Genomic DNA, 26,783 nt, shown 5'->3' on the forward strand with positions numbered 1-26,783 from the left:
TATCTGTCAGCCCACAATGCAACCAGCTTTATTAAATTCAATGGATCCAGGGCTTTTGCTCATCTAAGCTAGCACCACAACCTCTAGGTTACCAAACTGCAACAAACTCAAGTCTTACTTTCTTTTAACACCAACTTGAAATATGCTCAAATTAGGAGCTGGACCTCCACTCTGTTCTATTCCTTTGATCCTACACGGTCAGATTTCTGAATTTTGGTGAAGGAACAAATAGTTAAATGGTCAATCCCCTAATGCATGTCATCAATTTGACTTTGGATGTACATGCTGGACTCAGGGATTTCTAATAGAATATATAATTAAACGCTAAACTTCGAAGAAACACATTTTCCATATTAATTTAGAACTGCAAAATAGAACAGAAAAAAACTGAACAATTTAAACTTCCACATTGGTTGATATTAAGTCATTCATAAAGACACAACTTGTTCAAAAGTCAGCATTGTGGTGCACTGTGGAAGGTGTTTAGTGCTACCCAAAGTCAGGGTTTACTTACTGCCTTGTTACCGTCATCAATAGCACAACTGAGTATGCTTAGATCTTTTTAGTCTCTCACAGAAAATATCATTACCATGTTACTCCAGGGAAGACTACGCTCAAGTAAGTGAGAGCAGCATTTATGAATATGGAACAGATGGGCCTTCTGTGAGAGTGCTCTGGAAGAGTAAAAACAAAACTTGTAGCCTAGCTTTTCCATTTATAGAAACTATCTAGAGACTTTTCACACAGCAGAAACACAAATTTCAGTAAAATGGTGATTGGTTTGATTTATTTAGTTTCACTGGATTAAATGGTAAAGGGCCTTCACCACAATTTATTTCTCAAGCAATCCCATGATATTTTGTCAACATTATATTTCTTGTGCAAAACCACAAAATAAAATCTTTCCAGATGCCACAACTGAATCATTAAATTTTGTCATATCACCATTACCGACGCAGGGTCAAGTCCTGCTCTACTCAGTTCCTAATCTGAGCCGAAATAAATGAGGAGGCACCAAGGACGAGTGTGGAAGGAAAGTGCAAGCGGAATTGTAGGAGTAGCCCCTCCAGTTTGGCACTGTATATACTGTGGAAAACAGATACCGTCACAAAATGCACAACTGGCGTTTGTAAAGGGCTTAATAATTTACCATGCAACATCCTCCCTCCCAAGTCCCTAGTGGTGCCGGGAATGATCCCCAAATCCAGGGCTTTCCACTCGGGACAATACAATCATTCCTGCCAATTTGTAGGAAGTTCCGCACAGGGCAGCCAAGCAGAAGGTTAAGAAAAGGAAAAGATAGTGTGTAGCATCAAGTTGTACAAGAAATCTTTCCATACCATTCTATTCAGTCATTCTAAGAAAAGGGTCAAGTTGTGAGGCAGAGGTTCCTAAGGGAGGTTTTGGGACATGGTACTGATGAGCAGCTCCATTCAAACGGAGGTGGTGGGTGGGGAGGGGGAGGTGAGGAGGTGGTGTATGAGATTGGGCAGGATTGCTGCATGAGCCTGAGCCTTCTCAATACAGCCCACTGAGTCAGGACCTAATCCAAGACACCTGGGCCCTGCAGCGGATGCTAATGGCAGCAGGTCATAGGAGAAAGGTGGGGATAAAATAACAGAAAGGGGTACTCACCTCAAATACCCTCGTGAAAAGACAAAAAAAAAGGAAAAATAAAGCTAAAACATGATCAACTCTAATTCAGTAAACAGGTTGTTTTCTATAAATAAGCTGGTCTAAGAGAATTACATTCATTGCAGAATTGTCTCTACAATTAGAGGATGACAAAATTTATGCAAATCCATGTATCCTCACATAGAGGGAATAATGACCAAAGTCATAATCATTGCACAAAAAAGCAAGTAAACTGGCCTTAGAACACCTCATTAGGCAGATGTTAAATGACCAGGAAGAACCCAAGCATGCAGTAGCTGCTGCAAATGGACCTCTTTGCTAAATATTCCACACTCTCAATTCCCCACAGTGTAAAATGTGAACTAACCAACAAATGGCCAGTGTGTTCTATTGCTCAGGAGGGGAAGGAGGACACAGCTGTGCAAGGGAATATAAAAAACAAAATATTTGCCAGTTATTCATTATGCAAGTTTTATAGTGCAGGCTCGAGTGGTAAAATACTGTCGGCATTTATGTTTCTGGGAAGTGTCAGTGAACACAAATCTTCCCAAATATCACGGCAGCCCAACCAAGGCAAATTCATCATTAAAAAACAAATCAATGCTCCATCTGCAAAACATTATGAATTTTCAATGCTGGTAAGAATTAAGAGAAAGAGGGGAAAATGAACTCCATACAATCTAAAGTGATTGCTTTAGGGTCTTTATATCTATTATTTGTGAGTATGGTTTACTGCACATTAAAAAAAAAACTAATTTTAAATGGCCTTAGGGAATAGATTATCATCTACATGAGACTTTTAAAACCAGAAGTACTAATACATGACCTGCGTGCTGTATTTTTATGAAATAGGTCACTTTTACAACATAATTCCTGTTATTTATTAATAGTTTATCGAGTCTTTTAAAGGATTGGTTGCAGATGTACAGCACTTGAAAAGTCTTCCTGTATTGTAAAATGGAAGCCACTTGAAGTCCATGCCTCTTAACGTATATAAATATTTAAGATTCTTATGCGGGGTGGGGAAGGGGGAAGAACACGCATCCTAGATCTAATGTTTTTTGCTGGCTGAACGGGCAATTTGCCTTCCAAAACTGAAAGCTGGGGGTGCCAAAATTAAGAAATATTGCCTCAATTTGGTTTTATCCCACACGAGCTTTGTTGATTAACTAGTTTCTGTTGCTCCAATGAATTACACCAGCTTCTGTCTTTGCCATCTAATTTTATCAGAGGCTCAACAAATCATCTTTTATTGTGACGTCTCGCACTGAACTGGAACACTGAAGTAAAATTGGGTTTTTCTTAAATGAATTGCTACAACTGTTAATCTTTATCTAAGCACTATAATAACTATTTTGTTTACAGCGGCAGTTAAAAATATTTTCAGCATGCCACTTGGCAGCCAGCACATGTGCTAATTAAAAAAAACCTGACAGAATTACTTGCAAATTATCATGACCACCTTTCTTTTGGATAAAGCTGAAATAAAAGTATTTAAAAAGTCTAATTAAGACACAAGGTGCAGTTTAAAGGGCACTTTGATTGTGCCCTGGTCCACCATCACCTACGCCAACAGTGAACTGTTACAACACTTTCATTTCTTTGAAGGAGGTCGAGTGGACTTTGTGAATTAGTTATCTAAAAGATAAGAACCTTAACGAACTGCACTGTCAAAAGTGTGTTGAACCAGATTTCATTACGCTAAAAGGGTTAAAGTAAAGTTTACTAGAAATAAATTTATTTTTCCCTCTCCCTCTCCAACAGATGATTACAGTGAACGTCTGAATCCTCATAGATCAATCTACACAGATCTCTGCTTAACCTTCATAACTTAGCTGCTGTGTTTAACAAGGACTTTCTTTTACAGACAGCCTGGGGAAAAGCAGAAACAAAAGCTGCTGTGGGCAGTTTTACTCTCTCCACTTTGAGTTTTTGTCGAGGTGAGATGTAGCAGGTCTAACTAGCACCTCTGAGAATTCAAATGGAAGAATTCCTTCCACTTCATACTAATGTGATGCTTCTAAGACATTCTTTAATTTCCCAGAGCACATAGTTACACCACACTTCTGAAAAAATGACTAGTTCCCACATTTATTTCACAGAAAGATTAAATCCGGTTATGATCCCCTCTCTCTCTCTGTCTAAAACCATATACTTGTCGATAAGCTGCTACTGCTGTTCATCACCAAACACACATTTAATTTTATTAAAAATAAAAATTTTGTCTCAGCAGTTACACGCACTTCATTTCCTCCAGTGGTTATAACCTTTTGTTCTAGAAGCTTATGATATTAATCAGCAAAATAACTTCCACTTGGCTTTTACTTCTGAAATACAAAAATATCCTATATCACTAGTATGAAATCATAATGAATATCAAGATGTGTCATTAAAATAAGATCGCCAAAACTGCCACAATATCTGCCAGCAAAGCTTCTTTCTTCCTCTCTTTTTTGGTCCTCCCCATCTTTACAGTTCCCATGGTTCCCAGTCTGATTACTCACTGGGACATTTCAAACATCCAGACAGTCACACTGGGTCTTCTCAATAAAGGAGAAAACTAAATGCTACTGCCCTTTCCCTCAGCACCCAAGCAACAGGGTTTTAGGGTCACCTGCAGGGTATCTGGAAGAATTACAGTACCAGGGACAAAATACAAACAACCATACAAGTGACAGACTTGTCTGACTTCAGACCAAGTCGATTCCTTTCTGGCATTTAAAATTGCAACCTGTTTAGAAAGGTTGACTAGACTTCCTTATAATCTGTGACAGTGGAGTCAATTATTCACCCCATGGTATCTGATCCTATGGCTGCAGAGGGAACAACCCAAGGTGTTCAATTTCATGGTGCCCTACATGTCTGTGCAGGATAGTCTCGGGGACTATGTTGTTGATCCAGCAGCCTATTTATTTAGTGTTTGATCATAGATTCAGGGGTGTGAGGCAGCTCCCTTGACCTGTGCACTAGGTGTTTTTTGGGGGAGGATGGGGGTAGATAGGAGAAATAACCAAATTCAAACAGAGTTGTGTTTAGTTTGACAAGGAAAAGTGCTCTTTTTTCTACTATCAGCAGTTGATAGTGGAGCCTAGCACATCAACTGTGCCCCTCCTCCAATAGATACTGTTATGTCTAAGTAGCCAACCTTTCCAAAAAGCTACAGCAAAATCAATAGTCAAACCTTTCTGCTTTGTGATCTGAGCTCTTGTGCAATCACTGTTTGTACACTGGAATGGATGAAAAAACAATTGGATAAGATCGGAATAGTTTGCTCTGATCCTTATTTCTCATAGAAAAAAGAAAGATCTAAGCACAGAGCAAATTTCATCTTAAACCGGATTTGTTGCTTTGTGAGTTACTCTTCACTGGAAAAGTTGCCTGTAGTCTGATCTTTAGGATTGCAGATTCAAGGCTGAAGTTCATATGTATACTGATCCTCATCAACTGCCAATGCTGCCCAATGCCCTGTTTTCACAATGAATTGAATAATTCCACATTGTGGGGCCATTACCACTGACTTTCAGGATATTTAACTGCAGCTCAAAACAACGACTTTAAAGTTGCCCCGACTTTAGAAGCAGAGAAAATACAGAATTTTTCATTTTTGTCATGATGTTACATGCAAAATATGGGATATGATTCATTAGTGAGTCATATGTTCGTAAAGTAAATATTGGTCAAATGCTTTCTATGAAAAAGACTGTGCCTTAGGAGACTAAAAACAATAAAGGTAGTTGATTAATAATATTCACCTTGCAAAAACAATCATCTAACGTGTGCAACATCACTTTCAAATTGTTGGGAAAACCAATGGAAAAGGGAAAATACTCACAGATGTAGTAATATTCTCGGCCAGGCCTGAATTCAAATCCTAATGAAAACGGAGTAAACAGTTGGAACTTTTCTGAGAATTTTAAAGGACCATTGGACGCGTAAGGCCTGTTACACTCCCATCGCTTGAACCCTTTAGAGGTGTGATCACATGAGCTGTAGCCATCAAAATTCACCATGTAGAGAACATAGCGCTCAGTCTTGTCTTCGGGTACAGAGTCATCATAATGAGGGCAGAAAACATCTAGGTAATCATTGATGCATACTTCAATGTGGAAATCACCTTTCAGGAACCTGCAATAAGAAAGCGAACATTATTTTATTTAATCAGATAAACAAGAGTTGTAGGTGTTATATATCACCTCTGTCAACAATTATTCAGGAGAAACAAAATTTCCTTAAAAATAATTAAATCTACTTCAAATCACATGCATTTAGATCCACATTACTATACACTCCAAGGTGCGCAGCTTTTCGAAATTTTCGCTCAACTCCTAATGATACGAATGTGTACAGCAGAATGAGATAACCTCTGACCGTCAGGCTGGTCCCAATGATCACTCATACAAAATCATTAAAATGTAAGCATAATTAGGAGGTTTTTTTTACGCTGGATAAGTTTCTCCCCCCCATCCATTCACCCCTCTCCCCCCCACCACAACCCCCTTCTGCATCCAAGGAGGGTTGCACTGAGTTCTGTCCAGCCACTGAGAGGTAGCATGTTTTACACAGGTGTCGCTTCCAATCTCCCCCCTCACCACACCCCACCCCACCGCCCCAACCCCTGTTAGAAGATGGTAATTGCTTCCATATTTCCACTTGGAGCCTCCCTACATAAGTTGACTAAGAATCTAAGCAGATTGGTGCTTAAACATGTCTCCATCCATCCTCCTTGGCAGAAGCTTTAGTTGATAACCTTTTTCCAAAAATCAATTAAAGGGCTGCAGTTAATTTGAATATTCTTTTGTCATTTGTCTGAGTCTAGTAAAAATATTTCTGTTAAAAAAAGTGTTAATAACATCATTTAGAGCCCAGGCCCAAAGGAACTGATCAATATCAATTTAGCTACATCCATCAGTCTTGGTGCTTCCTTAATTATATCAGTGTTACTACAGATCTGAAACTTAGGACAGTAGTTCGAATATGTAATGGTCAGCTGACCTGAGATATACTGCCAACAGTGCTTAGTAACGAAGGAGTGATGTGTCAGCTTGTTTGAATGTGGGCACAAAGCTTTGGCCTCAGGTCACAGTATGACTTTATGTTGCAAATGGGGAGCATCACTTCTTAATAATATTCAATACATTAAAATAGATAAGCTTATAAAGTTTTCAAAAAGACTAATGGGTCACCCAGGCGTTTTTTAAAATGTGGTTTTGCATGGAGTATTAAACTACAACTGTTGCGCACGCTAAGCAGTCACCTGATAGAACGGGTCTCACATCTCTGCATAAACTCTAAATGGAGCTAAAGTTATATTGAGAGAAAAACACAAAAATACATTATTGTGAATTATTGGTTATCATAATGCTCATCTAGACTTAATTTTTAAGAAAGAAATCAGATGGTGAGACTTTTTAAAACATTCTAAATACTGGCCATCTATATTTGCCCCAACACACTCTAAATTACAAATGTGTCTGAAATACAAATATACTGAGAGTCCAGTAGTAATCCTGCAAACACTAATATTTAACTGTCTTTGAAGAAAGACCACACAGATGCAAGATAAACATTAACAAAATTTGTAATTTTTGACAATGTCTCAGAACATAACTAGCAAATAAAATAAAGGGATATCAAGGCTTTCTACTTAGTGGTACTTGTAGAAGTTCACTGACAATGTCACACCACTAGTAACATCTCTAATTCTAACATCAAGAGCTAAGACATATGTTATTAAAGGAATGCACAACATTAATTACTGCCGTAACTGCTTGACTCGAGACCTCTGAATGAAAGCCAGCCATGAAATTTGGCTCAAGATGCTGACACAACTGCTTGTGTTAGCAAATAATGATTTTTAGATGCACACAGCAGGAAGTTTTCCCAACACCACTCCTAAAAGATGACATACACGTTTACTTGTACCTGCTGTCTGAAATGGCTCATTAGGGATAATTAAACACAATAGCTCACATTTCAAACACCTACATGATTTTGAAACAGCAAATTGATCATTCTCAATCCTCCAAGATATGCACACTGGCCAGGAAGATGAAGTCCCTCGGCATTTCCTACATGTTCAATAACTTGATGGCTACCAGCCAAAATAAAAAATTCAAATCACCAGACCCATTCCAAACGTCATTACACCAATTTCCTCTGTCCCCATAAGACATATGAATTTTCTGCCCCCTTGCTGATAACTACTTTTATTAGTTACAATCTTTGTTGATAATTTTGAATAAGGTTGGCCCTTCCTCAGCCCTTACATTTGAAACTACTACAATGCTTTAAAAGTTGGAACAGCTATGCAAAGATTATTTGCTGTGCACTGTACTGTGAAAAAAAGTGAATTGAATGTTAATAAAGTATGTTTTGTAACTGTATTGAAATGTATTTTTAATAGTCTCACAAATGTACCATATGTATTGTCACCACTCAAAATATACAAAGCATATTGACTATGCAAGGTAACAGGTCAGCAGTTCTTGCTGATGATTTTAAGGCTTCATTAATGATACGTTCCTTTTTACTTGTAAGCTTGAGGATATGTTCTTGACCTTCTAAATGATTATAGTGTCTTTCTCCTCAATATGTTTTACCCATGTGATGAATATACATGGGTTTGAGGAAATTGTTTAAAAAAATGCACAATAGGAAATAGTGAAATACTCAATTCTTCCGGAGACTAAGAAACACTCAAGAACTGCTAAATTCAGTATGTCTGATATAGACCATGCATTCCACTGCTCCCTATTGGATTTTCTTTTTATGTACAGGAATAAACTTTGGATTTTGTGCAATACAATCAGTTAACAACTTGGTATAGTTGAAAAGCATCATGTGAAGGGAACAACAATGAAAGCACGGAGGAAGAGAGACAGGTCACAGCATCAAGCGAGACTTGCTAAATTCTGTTAAATATATAATACAAGTTTCTTGAGATAAAAACAGAACAAAAAGCAATGATGTCTAACAGTTTCTTATAACTGTAAAATGCAATATGCTCTGGGTACTACTGTTCAAAAACTGATCTAGACTGGTGATGCTCATGATCCCCTATGGGTATTCTATTTGTTAACATGACAGATATATTTGCTCGCTCGTAATCACATAAATGTTCAATACATCTTGAAAGTGAACTTGGTTTGAAAACCCAAGCCCTCCCAATACCCAAGACTAGATTACATTGAATCATCCTCGCTGTTGGACTGGTACTGAGTGAAAGTTCTGTGAAATGTTGTTTTAATAAACACTATTATAAATTAAATTTGTGGGGAATTTATAGGAACAATTACCATTTTGTTTGTGAATGAGCTAGAATGAACAGGGCTCGTGCCCAGGGACACCAGCCAAATATGGCCCCTGCCATGGGCACATAAGTCATGACCAGTCAGTAGCTGACTTTTACAATCCTTGGAACCGAGCTTCCAAATCCTCTGATCCCATTAGAACAAGGAGCTCTCCATCAATGGCTGCAGGCTCCAGCACCAGAGAGCAGCAAACTAGCCTGTTCACTTATGTCAGAGTTTCCCATACCCATGGGGGCAGATTTGAAGGTAGGGCGCGTGTGTGGAAATTCAGATCGTAGTGCCTCAGGTCAACTCCCGACATCTTCCCACCTTGGGCCAAGCTTCCCAGGGGTGGACTGCCACTGGATTCAAATCTTGCTCAGTGGAAGTGGGCTGGCAATCAAGCTCATTTAAGGCCTCAATTAAAAGCTATTTTCTGAGAGTGATGCAAGTTTACGGACATGACATTGGTCCCCCGCTGTGTCAGGAGACAGGCAATGCTTCATAGGCAGCCTCTCGGCAGGAGGTCAGAAGTCCAACAGCGGCTGCAAATGTCAGTGTCAGGAAGACGCAAGGCAGCCTAATGATTTCTTATGGACAGGTCCCCCTCCACACTGAGGACTGTGACAGTTCTAGGCCTTGTTCTTTATAACTCCCTCTGGACCCTTCGTGAGCACTGCCATTTTGAGGCACCCATTAGGTCTCCCTCTTCCTCAGCAGCACTCACCTCTCTCAGTGCGGCTACCGGCCAGCCGTCCCATTGATCTTAAGCAATAGGAGCAGTAGGCTATACAGCCCATCATGCCTGCTTCTCCATTTAATACAATTGTGGTTGATTTGATTAACTTCACTTTCCTTCACTTTATGTCCCCTATAACCCTTAACTCCCTTGTCGATCAAAAATCTGTCTAACCCAGCTTTGAATATATTCAATGACTGAGCCTCCACTGCTCTATGGAAGAGAATTCCAAAGACTAATGAACCTCAGAGAAGAAACTCCTTTTCGTTTCCATCTTAAATGGGAGACCCCTTATTTTGAAACTGCACCCCCTAGTTCTAGATTCCTCCACGAGTGGAAACACTCTCTCAGCATCTACCGTCAAGGCTCCTCGGAATCTTACATGTTTCAATAAGATTACTTCTTATTCCTCGAAACTCCAAAGAGTATAGGTCCAACCTGCTCAACCTTACCTCGTAAGATAACCCCTTCATCCCAGGAATCAGCTTAGTGAACATTCTCTGAACAGCTTCTGAAGCGAGTATATCCCTCCTTAAGTAAGGACACCAAAACTATACACAGTACTCCAAGTGCATTCTCACCAACGCCCTTTACAGCTGTAGCAAGACTTCCGTACTTATATACTCCATCCCCCCTGCAATAAAGGCCAACATTCCATTTGTCTTCCTAATTATCTGCTCGACCTGCATGCTAACTTTTTTAGATTCATGTACAAGGATACCCAGATCCTTCTGTACTGTTGCATTCTGCAGTCTCTCTCCATTTCTATAGTATTCTGCTTTTCTATTCTTTCTGCCAAAATGGACAAACTCATATTTTCCCACATCATACTCCACTGTCATTTTTTTGCCACTTAGCCTATCTATATTCCTTTACTGACCATTTATATCCTCCTAACAACTTGCTTTCCTACCTATCTTTGCTTCGTCAGCAAATTTGGCGATAGCACGGTCTGTCCCAAATCATACTACAGATCGTAAATAGTTGCGGTCCCAACAGCGATTCCTGTGGCACTCATTTAGTTGTTTGCCATCGTGAAAATGACCCATTTATCCTGACTCAGTTTCCTGTTAGATGGCCAATCCTCCATCCATGTTAATATATCACACCCAACTCCATGGGCTCTTATATTATGCAGTTACCTTTTACGTGGCAACTTAGTGAATGTGTTTTAGAAATCCAAATACACATCTACTGGTTCCCCTTTATTCATCTTTCTTATTACATCCTCAAAGAACTCTAATAAATTTGTCAAATATAATTTCCCTTTCACAAAGCCACATTTACTCTGCTGGATTGTATTATGATTTGCTGAAAGTCCTATCATAAATTCTAGCATTTTTCTAATAACAGATATTAGGCTAACTGGCCTAACCCTTCCAGGGATGCTTTCTTTGTCTTCAACTGTGAAGTCAGATACAAAATACTTGTTCAAAGTCTCTGCCATTTTCTTATTTCTCATTATTAATTCCCCAGTCTCACCCTCAAAAAGTACAACCCATACTTTAGCTACTCTCTTCCTTTTTGTTTACTTGTAGCTGCTTTTGTCTGTTTTTATATTTCTTGCTAGTTTCCTCTCATTTTCAATTTCCCTTCTTTTTTTATTAGTCATTATTTGCTGGTTTCTAAAATTTTCCTAATCCTCAGGCAACCACAAATATTTGCATCATTGTACATCTCTTCAATTTGATATCATCCTTAACTTACTTCTTGTGGTGCAGCCTTCTTGTGGCATCTTTCTTTCTCAATGGAATATATCTTTGTTGAGAGTTATGAAATATCTTAAATTTCTACCATTGCTTCTCTACCGTCTAACCTTTTAACCTGTCTTCCCATTCCACTTTAGCCAACTCTGACTTCATACCCTTTTAATTGCCTTTTTTAAAGTTTAAAACATTAGTTTCAGATCCAAATTTCTCACTCCTAAAAGGAGGGTGAAATTCTATCATGTTATGATTACACTTACCTAGAGGATCCTTTACCATGAATTTATTGGGCCTTCTGCCATCCCTAAATGTGGAGGTGACCTGTTAATCGGTCACTTCCGCAAGATCGTACAGGCAGGCAGACTGATGATGTGGTGGGATCTGTACCCAGAAATGGTCCTGATGCCCGTGAATTTTATGAGTCTGGAAGATCCAACCACAGAGTGGGTTTCAATGGTCCAAGATAAGTTGTGCAGGTGTTGGGGGTGAGGAAGGTCCCAAATTTTCCCAGTTCCTAGGGCTCCCAAAATTCAATACTTGGATTTGAGCTTTATAAATAAAGTCAAGATATGATGAAATCATGTTTTTATGATATAAAAGGCACTTCTCAAATTCCAGAATGGCACAAGAGCAGCGTGCCTCAGCACATATAATTTATTGCAGTAGGAGGGGAAGTCAAAGTACTTCCGGTCAAAATGTTTTTTACACTGTCAAATTTCAAGTCACACTGGGTGGGGAATTTGGATAAAGCCAGTAATTGGATGCAGGGATCTTGATGCACAATTAATCCACGTCCGTTTGTAGTGATGCAAGCAGCATGACTAGTTTAAATGATAGTGGCATGTAATCCAATGCTAATCGCACTGCTGCTTGCTTGCTTGCATGCATCAGCGGGAGGCCCAAGTTTACGTGAGGTTAGCATCAATTAAAACCAGCCTGTATCTCTTAAAGGAGAGTAGCATTCTGGCTGTATCAGGTGCTGGAAATTGTTCAAGAAGAGTTTATGAGCAGAAAGAGTAGACACCAAAAAGCATGTTTCAATGTTCTCTGATGAGCACTGGGGCCCATGGTGCAGGAGGTGGAAAGGAGGAGGGAGGTCCTCTTCCCTCAGGCAGCCAGGAGGCCCACCAGGGCAGTAGGAGCAGACAGCTGTCGTGGTTAATGTCAACAGTCTCTGTGGCTCTAGATACAATGCTGCAAAAAGGTTAATAACCTCACAGGACCGATCAAGGTCAGTGAATGAATCTTCAAATGCCATATCCTTAGAAATGGATCAATATCTTCAAACACTGCTCAATCACCACCACCCCTTCACTTGTCTACCAACAGTCTCTATCAACCACAACTCATATCCAACATGCTTAACCTTACCACTCCATCACACACTTAACATTGCTGAAAAGCTCACACTCTCAGCTTGCATACACAACCAGCTATTCAACTGTGGCAGACACATCACCCAAACACCTTGCAACATCCTCACACACACGCTCTTGCAGGATAATGCAACCCATAATTAGAGGCAGCATCACTTAACTAGCGGGGCAGGTTGGGCTGCATGCCCTCACCCCCATGGAGGAGACAGTGCTGGCAATCATTGGTTTGGTTAAGACTTAGGCAGTGGCCGGCATACGAGGCCACAATCATCGAGGAGATGTCCCTACCTAATCTATTGTAATGTACAAGCTGCAGACGGTGTAAGCATGCATCTCTTCCTTTGCAGTTCTGACACATCTCAGCATTTAGATGCACTGCCCATACAGCCCAAGTGTGCAAGTGATGGCATCTTGTACCATTGAGAAACCTGCTATCCTGGCAAAGACATGGGTGAGCTCCACCTGCTTCTCCCTGTTTAGAGAGAACACAAAGACCCCTCTCCTAGCATAAATAGCTCCTGTCACCTTTCTGACATAGTATGGGCACAAACTATGAGATGTTACATTCATGTCTGCTTCAGACTGGCAGGATCCTGACACACAGAAATTCATGGCCAAGGTCATCTTCACAGTCACTATCAGGCCATCCTTGCAATACTCGGAGGTTGCAGGTCTAGTTCCAGGAGGTAGGAGATTTCAGTGAGCATCTTCTTCATAAAGTGTTACCTTCCAGCTACAATGCACACATGCTCGAGTATACCTACAAATAGTATGTGAAAGGCACAATGTTCCAGAGTACCAGGATGTGAGTTAAATGGTAGAATCTGATCAACACACCCCGAAAACCGTTACCTATTTCAGAGCCAAAATCCAGACGACGAGTTGAAACAGCAAATTGTCTCCGCTAAAACTTCAGACTCATTGCCCTTAAAAATCAATTTTAACGCCAGGAAAGTTAGTTAGTTCTTTCATTCTGTAATTTATTTTTAAATACACTGTCTAGGTTTGTTCTTTCCTGAAAAAAATGATTAAATGAGATGGAACCAGAATCCAGGCAGTACTTTATGATTCTCCCTAGCTCAGTGTAGAAAAAAAACTTCTTGAATACAGCTGCCAAGACCAGGGAACTGTTAAAAGTGAGATTGATGTATAAAAAGAGTGAGACTGATCACAACCCATTTAAACGCATGGAGTTGTGTTTATTTTTAAAAGTGAGATATTTCAGGAAAGGTGACATTTTTCAACTAAAATCGTGAGATTCAATCCATATGAGTGAGACTTGGCAGATATGCTTAAATCCTAATAGATCTGTTTCAGTAGCCTTGGTAGGCCCAATTATTCAAAAGGTTTACCTGAGTGTCAGATAATCAGCATAGCAAGTTGGCCTACCATTAAGTGAAAACATTGACTTTCTGTAATGAAACCAGTGCTGAAAGAGCTGCTCTGTGCTTAGATCAAAACCACAAATTGAGTTTGCTGACCAAGCATACAGACACACACAGCTGCTTCTAGACACGCTGAAAAGGAGGAAGTCCGTGTTAGCATTGTGACCACAATCCATATCTGTCACATATAATGCAGGTGATCTGTTCAGTATTCTCTCACAGGAGCATGCATTAGTGTGAAGGTTCTAGCAGTAGTAAGCATCATTTCATTTTTCAAGTCAGGGAAAACAGTTCTACTCAAACCTCTTCAGATTTGAAGTGCAGCGTCCTGGAAATCAAAAGTTTTGCATGCATACATAAAAATGGCAAAAAGTTCGGTATATTACTGTATGATAGTGATAAGGTGAATTCACAGTCCCATGTTCATATTGGAACAAAATAACAAGTCAATATAAAGAATATAGAAAGAATTCTTTGATACTAAATTGATTACATTCTTTGTCCCAATTTTACCCCCCTGTCCACTGACTTTGACTGAGGTTTGGTTAATGGACAACTCTTGCACCTTTCCAAGTGCCATACTTCATAGGTGTGAACTTAGACAATAGGAGCAGGTTTTGAGACTCTGACATCAGCGGTCCTGAGCTCACACTTGCTGGCAGCAGCATCAGCTACCAGCGTTTTCCCCAGAGGTGGCTTCCTGATGCCAATCACAGGGCTGGCAGTTTCAGAGTCTTGGCAGCCCCATCAGGAGAAGTGGGCGCTGCTGAGGCAGGTCAGTGATTGAGGTAAGTTTTAACTTAAAATTCAGTGGGGGCAAGCAGGCCAGCCCTTCCGGATGTCTCGTGGCAGCCAAGGGAGCGACCTTACCTGCCTGCGGCTCCGACTTTCGACTATGGTTTCTCCAACTTTATGAAGCTGGTGGCCTCTCCACATGACAGGGGTGGGGGAGGGTTGCGAGGATGGAGGAGGTTGGGGGGTAAAGAGTTCACTTCACCACTGGCAAAACACCAGCAGGTACAAAGATTTGACTGTAATAGGATTAATAAATATTTAAATTAACTGCCCGCTTCTTGCTTCTGTTCAGCAGGCAGCCACTCTTCATCCAGTCCCGCCGCTCCCCATGATTTTCCTGGCCCTGCCTGCCACCCTAGGGCTGGGAAACCCAAGCTATTTATCAGGGATGGGAAGCCATGCCTGATCCCATCCAGAGCCCACGAACGCACCTTAATGAAGGAATCGCTCGGCAGTGGGAATCTTGATTTCTATTTCCCCTTGGTAGCAAACAGGGATTGAAGCCAAGTGCACCAACCCCACTGCTACCATGGCCCCATGGGTCAATAGAAAGCACTTTCATTTCAAATGATCCAAATGATTGTCAGAATGAGATTTGATGAAACAAAGAATTCACAACGGGCTTTTTATTTTTGTTTTCAGATAAATATTTTATTTGTGACAACATTTCATAGCTAGCATTATTTTGCTAAAGCACTATTTTTGTTATCTTAGTTGCTGCAAACAATACAAGACAATTGAACTTTAATAAATATATACACTGCTGGCAAGGTACCAGTACATGAAAACTCCAAGGGAGAATATCAGCATTATTATTGGTACTTAACGTTTCAGGTTTCCTCTCAGCTGGACATACTGTCCATTTACAAAGCGAACGTTTGTTTACTGATGATGTTGAACCCTCTTTTCAAATTACAATTTATGGGGATTAATTAAAAACTGAACACCAATGCCAAAGCTTGTTGTTAAATGATGCTAATTGTGGGTCTTCTTTTATGCTACAGGTGTTCAAAGGGAACTGCAGTGACATATGGAAGCAAGGCTGCAAAACAAACCTGCTCTGCAATTGGTAGATGCTACTACTGTAGTCAGGTGCTCATTGCTTGTTCATTACAGCATAGGGAGGCTTGTTACTTATAATCTACCTTTTCACCCATTTTTCTGTAACAAGATTCGCTTAAGGTTGCCTGGAATGCCAACCCTGATTGGACCACTTCCATTACAATTACACAGCTGAATAAAATTGGCCACAAACCAAATGGAGTTCATCAGTCTTAAAATTACTGCTTTGGCTATTACACTTCCTTGAAACAGGACTTCGATTTACTATTCACCTGATTTATTTTTACACTAATATTATGTACCAACTACTTGGAATTGCAGATTTTCCCAATTTCAAATACATAAAAAGAAAATACAGACTTGGAATTATAGAACATCAGTTTTCAAAACATTTGCACAATGTGCTAAATTCACTTTGTGATGTTGAATCCTAGTTTTGTATAAAATACTTCATTGATTCAATGTACAAATTCAAAATTCTTCTCACCGTTTACACATTCCCATCCCCACTCATGATCTTAATACTCAAGTCTACATTTGAGCTCATCCCAACCAACATTTAAGGCAATATTTTAACCTACGAAACTCCATTGCTAACTGCCTCCATCTCACTATTTCTCTCTCCATCTTTAAAGCTTTTCTCTTCAACCATGCATTTATTCATCACGCCTAACTCTGCTACTACTTTTCAGCATCCAGTTCTCCTCTGTAAAGTGCCTTAGGGCCGCTTAATAGGTTATGGGGGTTATATAAATGCAGTTTGCTGTTATATATTCCAAGCAACCCTGATTACTACTCTGGCAATAGCTATTATCAGTAACCAACAAATTATTATTCCTTTATAACATGGCACTGATAACATCACAAGAAATACCACCAAAACAGATTAACCGCTCATTCATCCTACTGCCCTTTGTCTAATCTTTGTGCATGAAATAGCTGCCTTTGACTACGTAACAAATAATTGCATTTCAAGGTAATTCATTGCAAATGAAATGCTTCAAGACACTTTTCAGAGATGTGAGATAAGGTGCTATCTGAATGCCAGTCTTTCTTTCACTTTATGGTGTCCATGTCATTATGCATCAGTGACATGGAGCGGACCAACTGTCAGCATAAAAATAAACCAAGAATTGAATAAACATTTTACATAAAATGTACAGAATTCATATCATAAAAGCATTGTAGTGGCTTCAAGTCACCAATCTCAGGGTCCAGAAGAAAATTTTGCCTTGGTGCCAGCCTTGGCTCAGTTGATAGCAGAACGTTGTGATTAAGTTCCACTCCAGAGACTTGGCTAACACCCGAATGAAGTATTGAGGAAACGTTGCACTTTTGGAGGTGCCAGCATTCGGACGAGACATTAGACCAACGTAATAAGTAAAATGTCTTGGCTCAACTGTGAATTGCTTTAGCCAACCCCACTTACCCCCAGTCAGGACATTGTCAGCACAGCCGTGCCCAAATAATGCATTTTTAAAGTTCTCTCACACTGATTGTGAACCAATTTTACTTCCAGTTTTTATCTACACCAGGCCATCTTACATCTATTATTTTCTATAACTTCCTTTTTAGATTCCTTTTCACATCCATTTTGTTCTGTTATAAGCACAATAACACAAATATAACCAACACATTGACTAATAAAAGAACAGAGTTTCACCATATTAGTTTTGAAAATCCTACTTCTTCAAGTATTATCCACTCTTAAATACATTGCTTTGTAACTTGTTTATAAATTCTGATCAAACATGCTAGGGAATGGAATATATTTCGTTTTAGGATCTGTATTCAGTTCCAACCTCTGAAAAGCATTCCTCATGCGATTGACCAATTCTCCATTTCCAACACCAGCCATCTTATGGGCTTCCTGTGTGATGTTTCAATTTCTTGTTTCTGTTATGGATACATTTCTTGCTGAATGCCTGCACCAATAAGATTTGTGTGGCGATTACTCAAATTTTAATCCATGTAGATTTCAAATTGCAAAACCAAGGAAATATAAGCTGTTACAAATGCGAGGTTTTATAAGATTGTTTTGTTTGGGACTGTCTCTCCAATTTAGCGTAAGATGGAGAAATGAAGGAGGTCATGTGACCTACACTGAATTCTGCTGACAAGAAGCATGGGTGCCTTGGGTGTTAAAGGTTAACAGATTGGGAAAGTACTTCTGTTTGAAAGTAAGATAAATGTCCAGGAGGTTTTTTTTTATTCTTTCATGGGATTTGGGTGTCGCTGACAAGGCCAGCATTTGTTGCCCATCCCTAATTGCCCTTTAACTGAATGGCTTGCTCGGCCATTGCAGAGGGCAGTTAAGAGTCAACCACATTGCTGTGGGCCTGGAGTCACTTGCAGGCCAGGCCAGGTAATGATGGCAGATTTTCTTCCCTAAAGGACATTAGTCAAACGAATGGATTTTTATAACACTTGATGATATTGCTGGGACTAACTATGTTTCAGGCTTTTTATTAATTGAATTTAAATGCCACCAACTGCTGTGTTGGGTTTTGGGAGCAGTGACATTACCACAAGACCAGAGCTTCCCCTTTGCTTAAGCTGAATTTCCAGTTTCTTTGGGAAAATATGCCCTTCTTGAAATTGCAAGAATTTGCTGTGCATAGTGGGACCCAGCCAATCGATGAATGAAAGTCAGAAGGATCACCTGTACCAGCTGGGAAATTGGATGCTGTCAGTGAACTAAATGGTTGCACTGTACTGTCAGCTTCAAAGAAATGAGCAGCAGATATTTCAAAAGAGGCATGAGCTACAATTTAAAAAAAAGGCTCAAATAACACTAAAATAGCATCATCAACTTCAGGAAAGAATCTTATTCAACAAGCTAAGGTAATGTTGCAACAAGTAATATTTCATGGAAATCAGTTTTTCAATACATCTTTCCTTCTCCAAGTAGAAATGTTCCTGAGTGTCATGCACTGGCTGTTGCTCAGTATTTTGTTGTCGCTGTGAGTTAAAGGCACATAGTTTAAGAAGTAATCATCTGATTTCTGCCATGCCTCCATAGGCAACTACTGAGTGTGGTCTCCTGGGTGAAAGTAGCAATTGTGCACAGCTCTGTGGATGATGAAGTGAGAGGACAAGCAGGGGCAACTTAAGTATTTTGCTCAAGTGTCAGCAATAAATAAAGCTTCACACAGTTTGAAGCACAGAAAGTCAGAGGTGATCAAATGCAGCAGGCACAATAATTAAGGAAAGGGGAAAAAAAGGTAACTAAACAAATCAAATAAATAAATCAGTTGATGCCAAGTTGTAGCCAAAATCTTCATCACAACTGATAGAAGTGGGTTAGTTTGTAACACATATCTTAAAAATGTGAGAGTAAACCAAGATGGCCAGGTCATTTGGACAACTTGGAATTGTACAAGTGAGAGAGTATTTTTGTGATAGTGATCATAATTTCAGTTAAATTTAACATAATTATGGAAAAAGACGAAGATGGACCAGGAGTTAAAGTACTCATTTGGGGTAAGGCCAATTTTATTAAGCTGAGATGTGATTTCACAAAAATGGGTTAGAAATAACTACTTGAAGGGAGAGATGGTGGCATAGTGGTAATGTCACTGGACTGGTACTCCAGAGGTCCAGGCTAATGCTCTGGGGAAATGGGTTCAAGTCCCACCACGGCAGCCAGAGGAATTTAAATTCAATGAATAAATCTGGAATTGAAAGCTAGTCTCAGTACAGTGACCATGAAACCCGGCATCGACCAAGGCACCAGAAAGGACAACAGCATACTCAGCCCTGTCGACCCTGCAAAGTCCTCCTTACTAACATCTGGGGGCTAGTGCCAAAATTGGGAGAGCTGCTTCACAGGCAAGTCAAGAAGCAGTCTGACATAGTCATCCTCACGGAATCATACCTTACAGACAATGCCCCAGACACCACCATCACCATCCGAGTACGTCATGTCCCACCAGCAGGACAGACCCAGCAGAGGTGATGGCACAGTGGTATACAGTGGGGAGGGAGTTGCCCTGGGAGTCCTCAGCATCGACTCTGGACCCCTAGTGCCAGGTCAAACATGGGCAAGGGAATCTCCTGGTGATTACCACATACTGTTCCCACCCTTAGCTGATGAATCTGTACTCCTCCATGTTGAACCCCACTTGGAGGAAGCACTGAGGGTGGAAAGGGCACAGAACACAATGTCCATCACCAAGAGCAGCTCGGTAGCACCATTACAAAAAGTGAGCTAGCCAAGTCCTACGGGACATAGCTGCTAGACTTGGTCTGCAGCGGTGGTAAGGGAATCAACAAGGAGGAACACACTTGACCTCATTCTCACTAATGTGCCTGCCACAGATGCATCTGTCCATGACAGGGTCGATAGGAGCGACCACCGCACAGTCCTTGTGGAGGCCAAGTTCCATCCTCACATTGAGGATACCCTCCATTGTGTTGTGTGGCACTACCACTGTGTTAAATGGGATAGGTTTCAAACAGTTCGAGCAAATCGAGACTGGGTAACCATGAGGTGCTGTAGGCCATCAGCAGCTGCAGAATTAAACTCAACCAGAGTCTGTAATCTCATGGCTCGACATATCCCCCACTCTACCATTACCACCAAGCCAGGGGATCAACCCTGGTTCAAAGAAGAGTGCAGGTGGGTATGCCAGGAGCAGCACCAGGCATACTTAACAATGAGGTATCAACTGGTGAAGCTACAACACAGGACTACTTGCATGCCCAACAGTGGTCTCAGCAAGTGACTGACAGAGCTAAGCAATTCCACAACCAATGCATCAGATCTAAGCTCTGCAGTCCTGCCATATCCAGTCATGAATGGTTGTGGACAATTTAACAACTCATTGGAGAAGGAGGCTCCATAATATCCCCATCCTCAATGACGGAGGAGTCCAACACATCAGTGCAAGAGATAAGGCTGAAGCATTTGCAACAAGCTTCAGCCAGAAGTTTCGAGTAGATAATCCCCAGCATCACAGGTGCCAGTCTTCAGCCGATTCAATTCACTCCACATGATATTGAGAAACGGCTGAAGGCACTGGATACTGCAAAGGCTATGGCCCCGACAATATTCCAGCAATAGTACTGAAGATTGCGCTCCAGAACTTGCTGCGCCCCTAGCCAAGCTGCTTCAGTACAGCTACAACACTGGTATCTACCCGGCAATGTGGAAAAATGTCCAGTATGTCCTGTATACAAAAAGCAGGACAAATCCAACCCGGCCAATTACCACCCCATCAGTCTACTTTCCACCATCAGTAAAGTGATGAAAGGAGTCAGCAACAGTGCTATCAAGCGGCACTTGCTTAATAATAACCTTCTCACTGATGCCCAGTTTGGCCCTGGCGGAACCCACTCAGCTCCTGACCTCATTACGGCCTTGGTTCAAATATGGGAAAAAGAGCTGAACTCCCAAGGTGAGAGTGACTGCCTTGACATCAAAAGCAGCATTTGACCAAGTATGGCATCAGGAAGCCATGGCAAAACTGTAGTCAATGGGAATCGGGGAAAAATCTCCGCTGGTTGGAGTCATACCTAGCACAAAGGAAGATGGTTGTGGTTGTTAGAGGTCAATCATCTCAGCTCCAGGACATCACTGCATGAGTTCCTCAGGGTAGTGTCCTAAGCCCAACTATCTTCAGCTGCTTCATCAATGACCTTCCTTCCATCAAAAGGTCAGGAGTGGGGATGTTCACTAATGATTGCACAATGTTCAGCAACATTTGTGACTCCTCAGATACTGAAGCAGTCCATGTCCAAATGCAGTAGGACCTGGGTAACATTAACGTTGAAAGAAGATTGGCTGGCTGGCAGAAAACAGAGTACGCATAGATGGTCTTTTTCTGATTGGCAGGATGTGATAAGTGGAGTCCCGCAAGGGTCTGTGCTGGGGCCTCAACTTTTTACAATTTACATCAATGACCTAAGTGATGGGAGCAATGGCATGGTAGCTAAATTTGCAGATGACACAAAGATGGGTAGGAAAGTATGTTGTGAAGAGGAAATAAGGAGGTTGCAGACTGACATAGATAGGTTGAGTAACTGTGCATAGATCTGGCAAATGGAGTTTAATGTGGGGGAAGTGTGAAGCTGTTCACTTTGGCAGGAAGAATAAAAAAATAGAGGGCAGAATATTGCTGTCGGCATGCAGGGGCGGGGGCAGGCCCGACGCGCCGATGCGTAAAACGACCTACGATGACGTCGGGCGTGCATCCAGACGTCATCGCGCGTCATTTCGATGTCAACGGCCTATTAAGGCCATAGAAAAAGCAATTAAAGTTATTAACAACGCTGCCCATCCAACCTTAAGTTTGGCGGGCAGGAAAAGAGCCCAAGCAGCCTTTGTGTTTTTCAGGAAACCTCATCCACGGGCAGGATGAGGTTTCCTGAAACTTGTATAAAGTAATTAAATTTTGCAAAATTCACAAACATGTCCCAGCTCATGTGACACTGTCACATGACGGGACATTTTAAAATAATTTTCACTTCCTTTATTAAAAAGTTTTATCAACAACTTAATCTCCCTGAGGCAGCTCCGTGCCTCAGGAACACTGCTGCGCTCTTTTGTGCACATGCACAAAAGAGCACAGGCCCTGACTCTCCTTCCTCCCACCACCCGCACAGGTAGCGCTGAGCACTATGGAACGTGTATTACGCTGGGCGGGCCTTAATTGGTCCGCCCATATAAAATGGCAGCGCGCAACCCATCACGGGCGGCGATTGGCTCCGCGCCCGCCCCAGCTCAGCCTGCCTGACATAGGTAAAATTCAGCCGAGTATTACTTAAATGGAGAACGGCTGCAAAATTCCGAGGTGCAGAGGGAGCTGTGTGTTCTAGTACATGAGTCACAAAAATTTAGTATGCAAGTACAGCAAGTAATTAAGGCAGCTAAAGGAATGCTATCCTTTATTATGAGAGGGTTGAACTTAAAAGTAAGGGTGGTATGCTTCAGTTATACGGGCATTGTTGAGACCGCATCTCGAATGCTGAGATTAGTACTGGTCTCCTTATTTAAGGATGTAAGTGCATTGGAGGCGATTCAGAGGTGGTTTACTAGATTGCTACCTGGAATGAGCAGGTTTGTCTTATGAGAAAAGGTTGGGCAGACTGGTTCTGTTTCCACTGTAGTTTAGAAGAGTGAGGGGTGACTTGATTGAAGTTTATAAGATCCTGAACGGTCTTGACAGGGTGGGCGTCGAAAGAATACTTGGGTGGGTGAGTCCAGAACTAGGGGACACGGTTTTAAAATTAGGGGTCGCCCTTATAGGGCAGAGTTAAGGAGAATTGTTTTCTGAGGGTTTTGCAACTTTGGAACTCTCTGCATCAGAAGGCGGTGGAAGCGGGGTCATTGAATATTTTTAAGGCAGAAGTGGATGGATTCCCTTGCCTAACAAGAATCTAAGGTTATCAGGGTTAGATGGGAATGTGGAATTTGAAACACAAGCAGATCAGCCATGATCTTATTGAATGGCGGAGCAGGCTCGAAGGGTCAAATGGCCAATTCTGTTCTTACTTCTTATGTTCTTATATCCAGGCTTGGGCTGACAAGTAGCAAGAATCATTTTTGCCACACAAGTGCCAGGCAATGACCATCTCCAACAAGAGAGAATCCAACCATCGCCCCTTGATGTTCAATGGCATTACCATCACTGACTCCCCCACTATCAACATCCTGGGTGTTACCATTGACCAGAAACTGAACTGGGCCAGCCATTTAAATACTGTGGTTACAAGAGCAGGTCAGAGGCTAGGATACCGATGGCGAGTAGCTCAGCTCCTGACTCCCCAAAGCCTGTCCACCATCTACAAATCACAAGTCAGGAGTTTGATGGAATACTCTCCACTTGCCTGGATGTGTGCAGTTCCCACAACTCAAGAAGCTTGACACCGTCCAGGACAAAGCAGCCCGATTGATTGGCACCCCATCCACAAACATTCACTCGCTTCACCACCAATGCTCAGTGACAGCAGTGTGTACCATCTACAAGATGCACTGCAAGAACTCACCAAGGCTCCTTAGACAGCACCAACCATACGATGATTGCTACCATCTAGAAGGACAAGGGCAGCAGATACATGGGAACACCGCCATCTAGAAGTTCCCCACCAAGTCACTCACCATCCTAACTTGGAAATATATCGCCATTCCTTCAATGTCGCTGGGTCAAAATCCTGGAACTCCCTCCCTAACAGCACTGTGGGTGTACCTACACCACATGGACTGCAGCAGTTCAAGGTGGCAGCTCACTACTACCTTCTCAAGGGCAACTAGGGATGGGCAATAAATGCTGGTCTAGCCAGCGACACCCACATTCCGTGAAATAATTTTTAAAAGTCATCGATTGTTGTATAAACCCATCTGCCCCACTAATGACCTTTAGGGAAGAAAATCTGCCATCCTTACCTCACCTGGCCGACATGTGACTCCAGATCCACAGCAATGTGGTTGACTTTTAACTGCCCTCTGAAATGACCTAACAAGCCACTCAACTCAAAGACAATTAGGAATGGGCAACAAATGCTGGCCTTGCTAATGACGCCACCATCCCATTAACCAAATTAATAAAAAAAAAAGGGGGTGGCGTTCTAGGATGAAATACTGAGGATTCTGATCAAAATATACTCCCTCAAAGAAAAAAGGTTATACTCCCAAATTGGATGTCAAAGAGCGTACAAGGTAGGATAAGGCAAAAATGGAAATTTTTGAAAGCTCAATACTGCAAAAAAACTCAGGAGTATAGAAAGTAGAAGTGAAATTAAAAAGGAAATTAGGAAAGCAAAGATAAGGTATGAAAACTATGGTCAAGTAAAATCAAAGAATATCCAATGACTTTTTCTAAGTACATAAAGAGCAAGTGGGTAACTAGGAAAAGAGTAGAGTCTATTAGAGACCAAAAATATGACCTGTATATGAGGTGGAAGACATGGGCAGGATTCTTAATGAATACTTTGCGCCTATCTTCACAATGGAGGGGGACAGTTAAGACACCTTTGATAAAGGGGAGGAGTACGAAATGCTGAATGGGATAAGCAGTGTGAGAAGAATTATTAATGGGGTTAGCATCTTTGAAAGTATATAAATTGCCAGGCTCAGATGAAATGTGTCGTAGGCTATTCAGAATGCAAGAGAACAAATAGCAGAGGCTCTGACCATCATTTTTCTAATCATTTCTGGCTACAGACATGGTGCCAGAGAATTGGAGGACTGTGTTGCTGTTTAAAAAGGGTGAAAGGGATAGACTGAGTAATTACAGGGCAATTAGCCCAACTTCAGTGCTGGGCAGATTGTTGGAAAACATTTTGAGGGATTGTATTATTCGTCATATAGAGACACACAGATTAATCAAGGACAATCAGTATGGACTTGTTAAGGGAAGTGTGTGTATGACTAACTTGATTGAATTTTTTGAGAGGTAACAAGGAGAGTCAGTGAGGGTAGCATGTTTGATGTGGTCTACATGAATCTTAGCAATGCTTTTGACAAGGTCCCACATGGCAGACTAGTCAGAAAAATAAAAACATCTGGGATCCAAGGACAATGGCAAGTTGGATCCAAAATGGGTTCAGTGGCAGGTAGCCAAGGCCCAGTCTTTGTAACTATATGCTGGGGTCCTTGAAACTAAGGGCTACAGGAGGGAAAAACAGATCAAACTGATATTTTGGTTTAATGTTAATTTGCTCTCAGCCATTAATGTTAGAACCAGAGATCTTTACAGCACAAAGGGAGGCCATTAGGCTCATAGTGGTCATTCCAGTTTACTGAAAGAAGTATCCACAGTCTCACTCATGATTGTTAAAGGGAGGGGGGAGCATCTTCAAGAAAAAGCTAAGTACCTTTATGTTACTACTTGTGGACCAGGAGGAGCAGAATACACATACCAACAAATGCATTTGAACACTTTGTATTAGTGTCCTAAACTGCAAATCCAAAACTTGGTGGGAAGGTTTATGACAATCAGCAAATCCCAAGAGTGAGTTACTGTGTGTTAAATTCATTGTTTATGCTATTTATGGCCTATAGTCTGTTCATTTCTTAAAATAAATGCTGCATGAATCATTATGCTATGGGGGATATAGGTAAAAGCCATTTTGATGAAAGGGATGGAGAAGCTAAAGGCATGATGGCAAGAAACACCTTTATTTTTGTCAAAATTTAACTAATTGTTAAAGAGTTATGTAAGACCTGGATTACTCAATCTCCATCCTTTGGGCTATGCATGCTCACATTATTTGTGCTGAAGAATTAAGAGAAGGTTTGCTGACTATTCATGTATCATCTCACACATCTTCATTCAGCCTCACTTTCCCATAACTACTATTCTAGTTTTAGTAAACACATTGTAGGCCCAAAGCAATGGACCCAAAAGGTCACCAGTGGTTCATGTGGACAGTGGCTAGTACAGTTACTGATGAATTCTAAAGGATTACTAACAGAATACCTACCTCTAACAAGAACAAGTCCTGTGCAGAAAGAATTATTTTTTCATTAAAGTTCACCCTGAGTAGCTTGTCTTTACAGTAGGCTAATATTATGTAGCACTGTTCAGTGAGTCAGCAGTGTTTTTATTTTTAAAAATGTACAACAACCAATTTAAAAATTGTTTACAAAATATTACAGAGTCGGGCAAGAAAATCTTCAAAATTCTCCAGCCCTAAAATGTAGACCTTGGCCTATCAGATGATTAATGTTTAACATATTCATCTGAAATTCCTCTCCCAAACACATATTTTAAACACGTTAGCTAAAATAGCAGGAATGTATCTATTTGTAGTCCACTAAGTAACTTCAGGGCTGAAGTTTTAGACTTCTCTTT

The 26,783-nt window shown here is 41.0% G+C and overlaps 1 protein-coding gene across 2 annotated transcripts in view; it reads right to left on the reverse strand.

Annotated features, from left to right (window-relative positions):
• Positions 1-26,783, reverse strand: part of LOC144695080 (ephrin-A5-like) — a 208,746-nt gene that overhangs the window by 17,711 nt on the left and 164,252 nt on the right. For both annotated transcript variants that reach the window (XM_078566008.1, XM_078565999.1), the window contains exon 2: positions 5,468-5,760. In XM_078566008.1, coding sequence (XP_078422134.1) covers positions 5,468-5,760 — 293 coding nt within the window. The remainder of the gene's footprint in view (positions 1-5,467; positions 5,761-26,783) is intronic.

This window comes from Cetorhinus maximus, chromosome 2, assembly GCF_964194155.1.
Source record: "Cetorhinus maximus chromosome 2, sCetMax3.hap1.1, whole genome shotgun sequence".
NCBI lineage: Eukaryota > Metazoa > Chordata > Chondrichthyes > Lamniformes > Cetorhinidae > Cetorhinus > Cetorhinus maximus.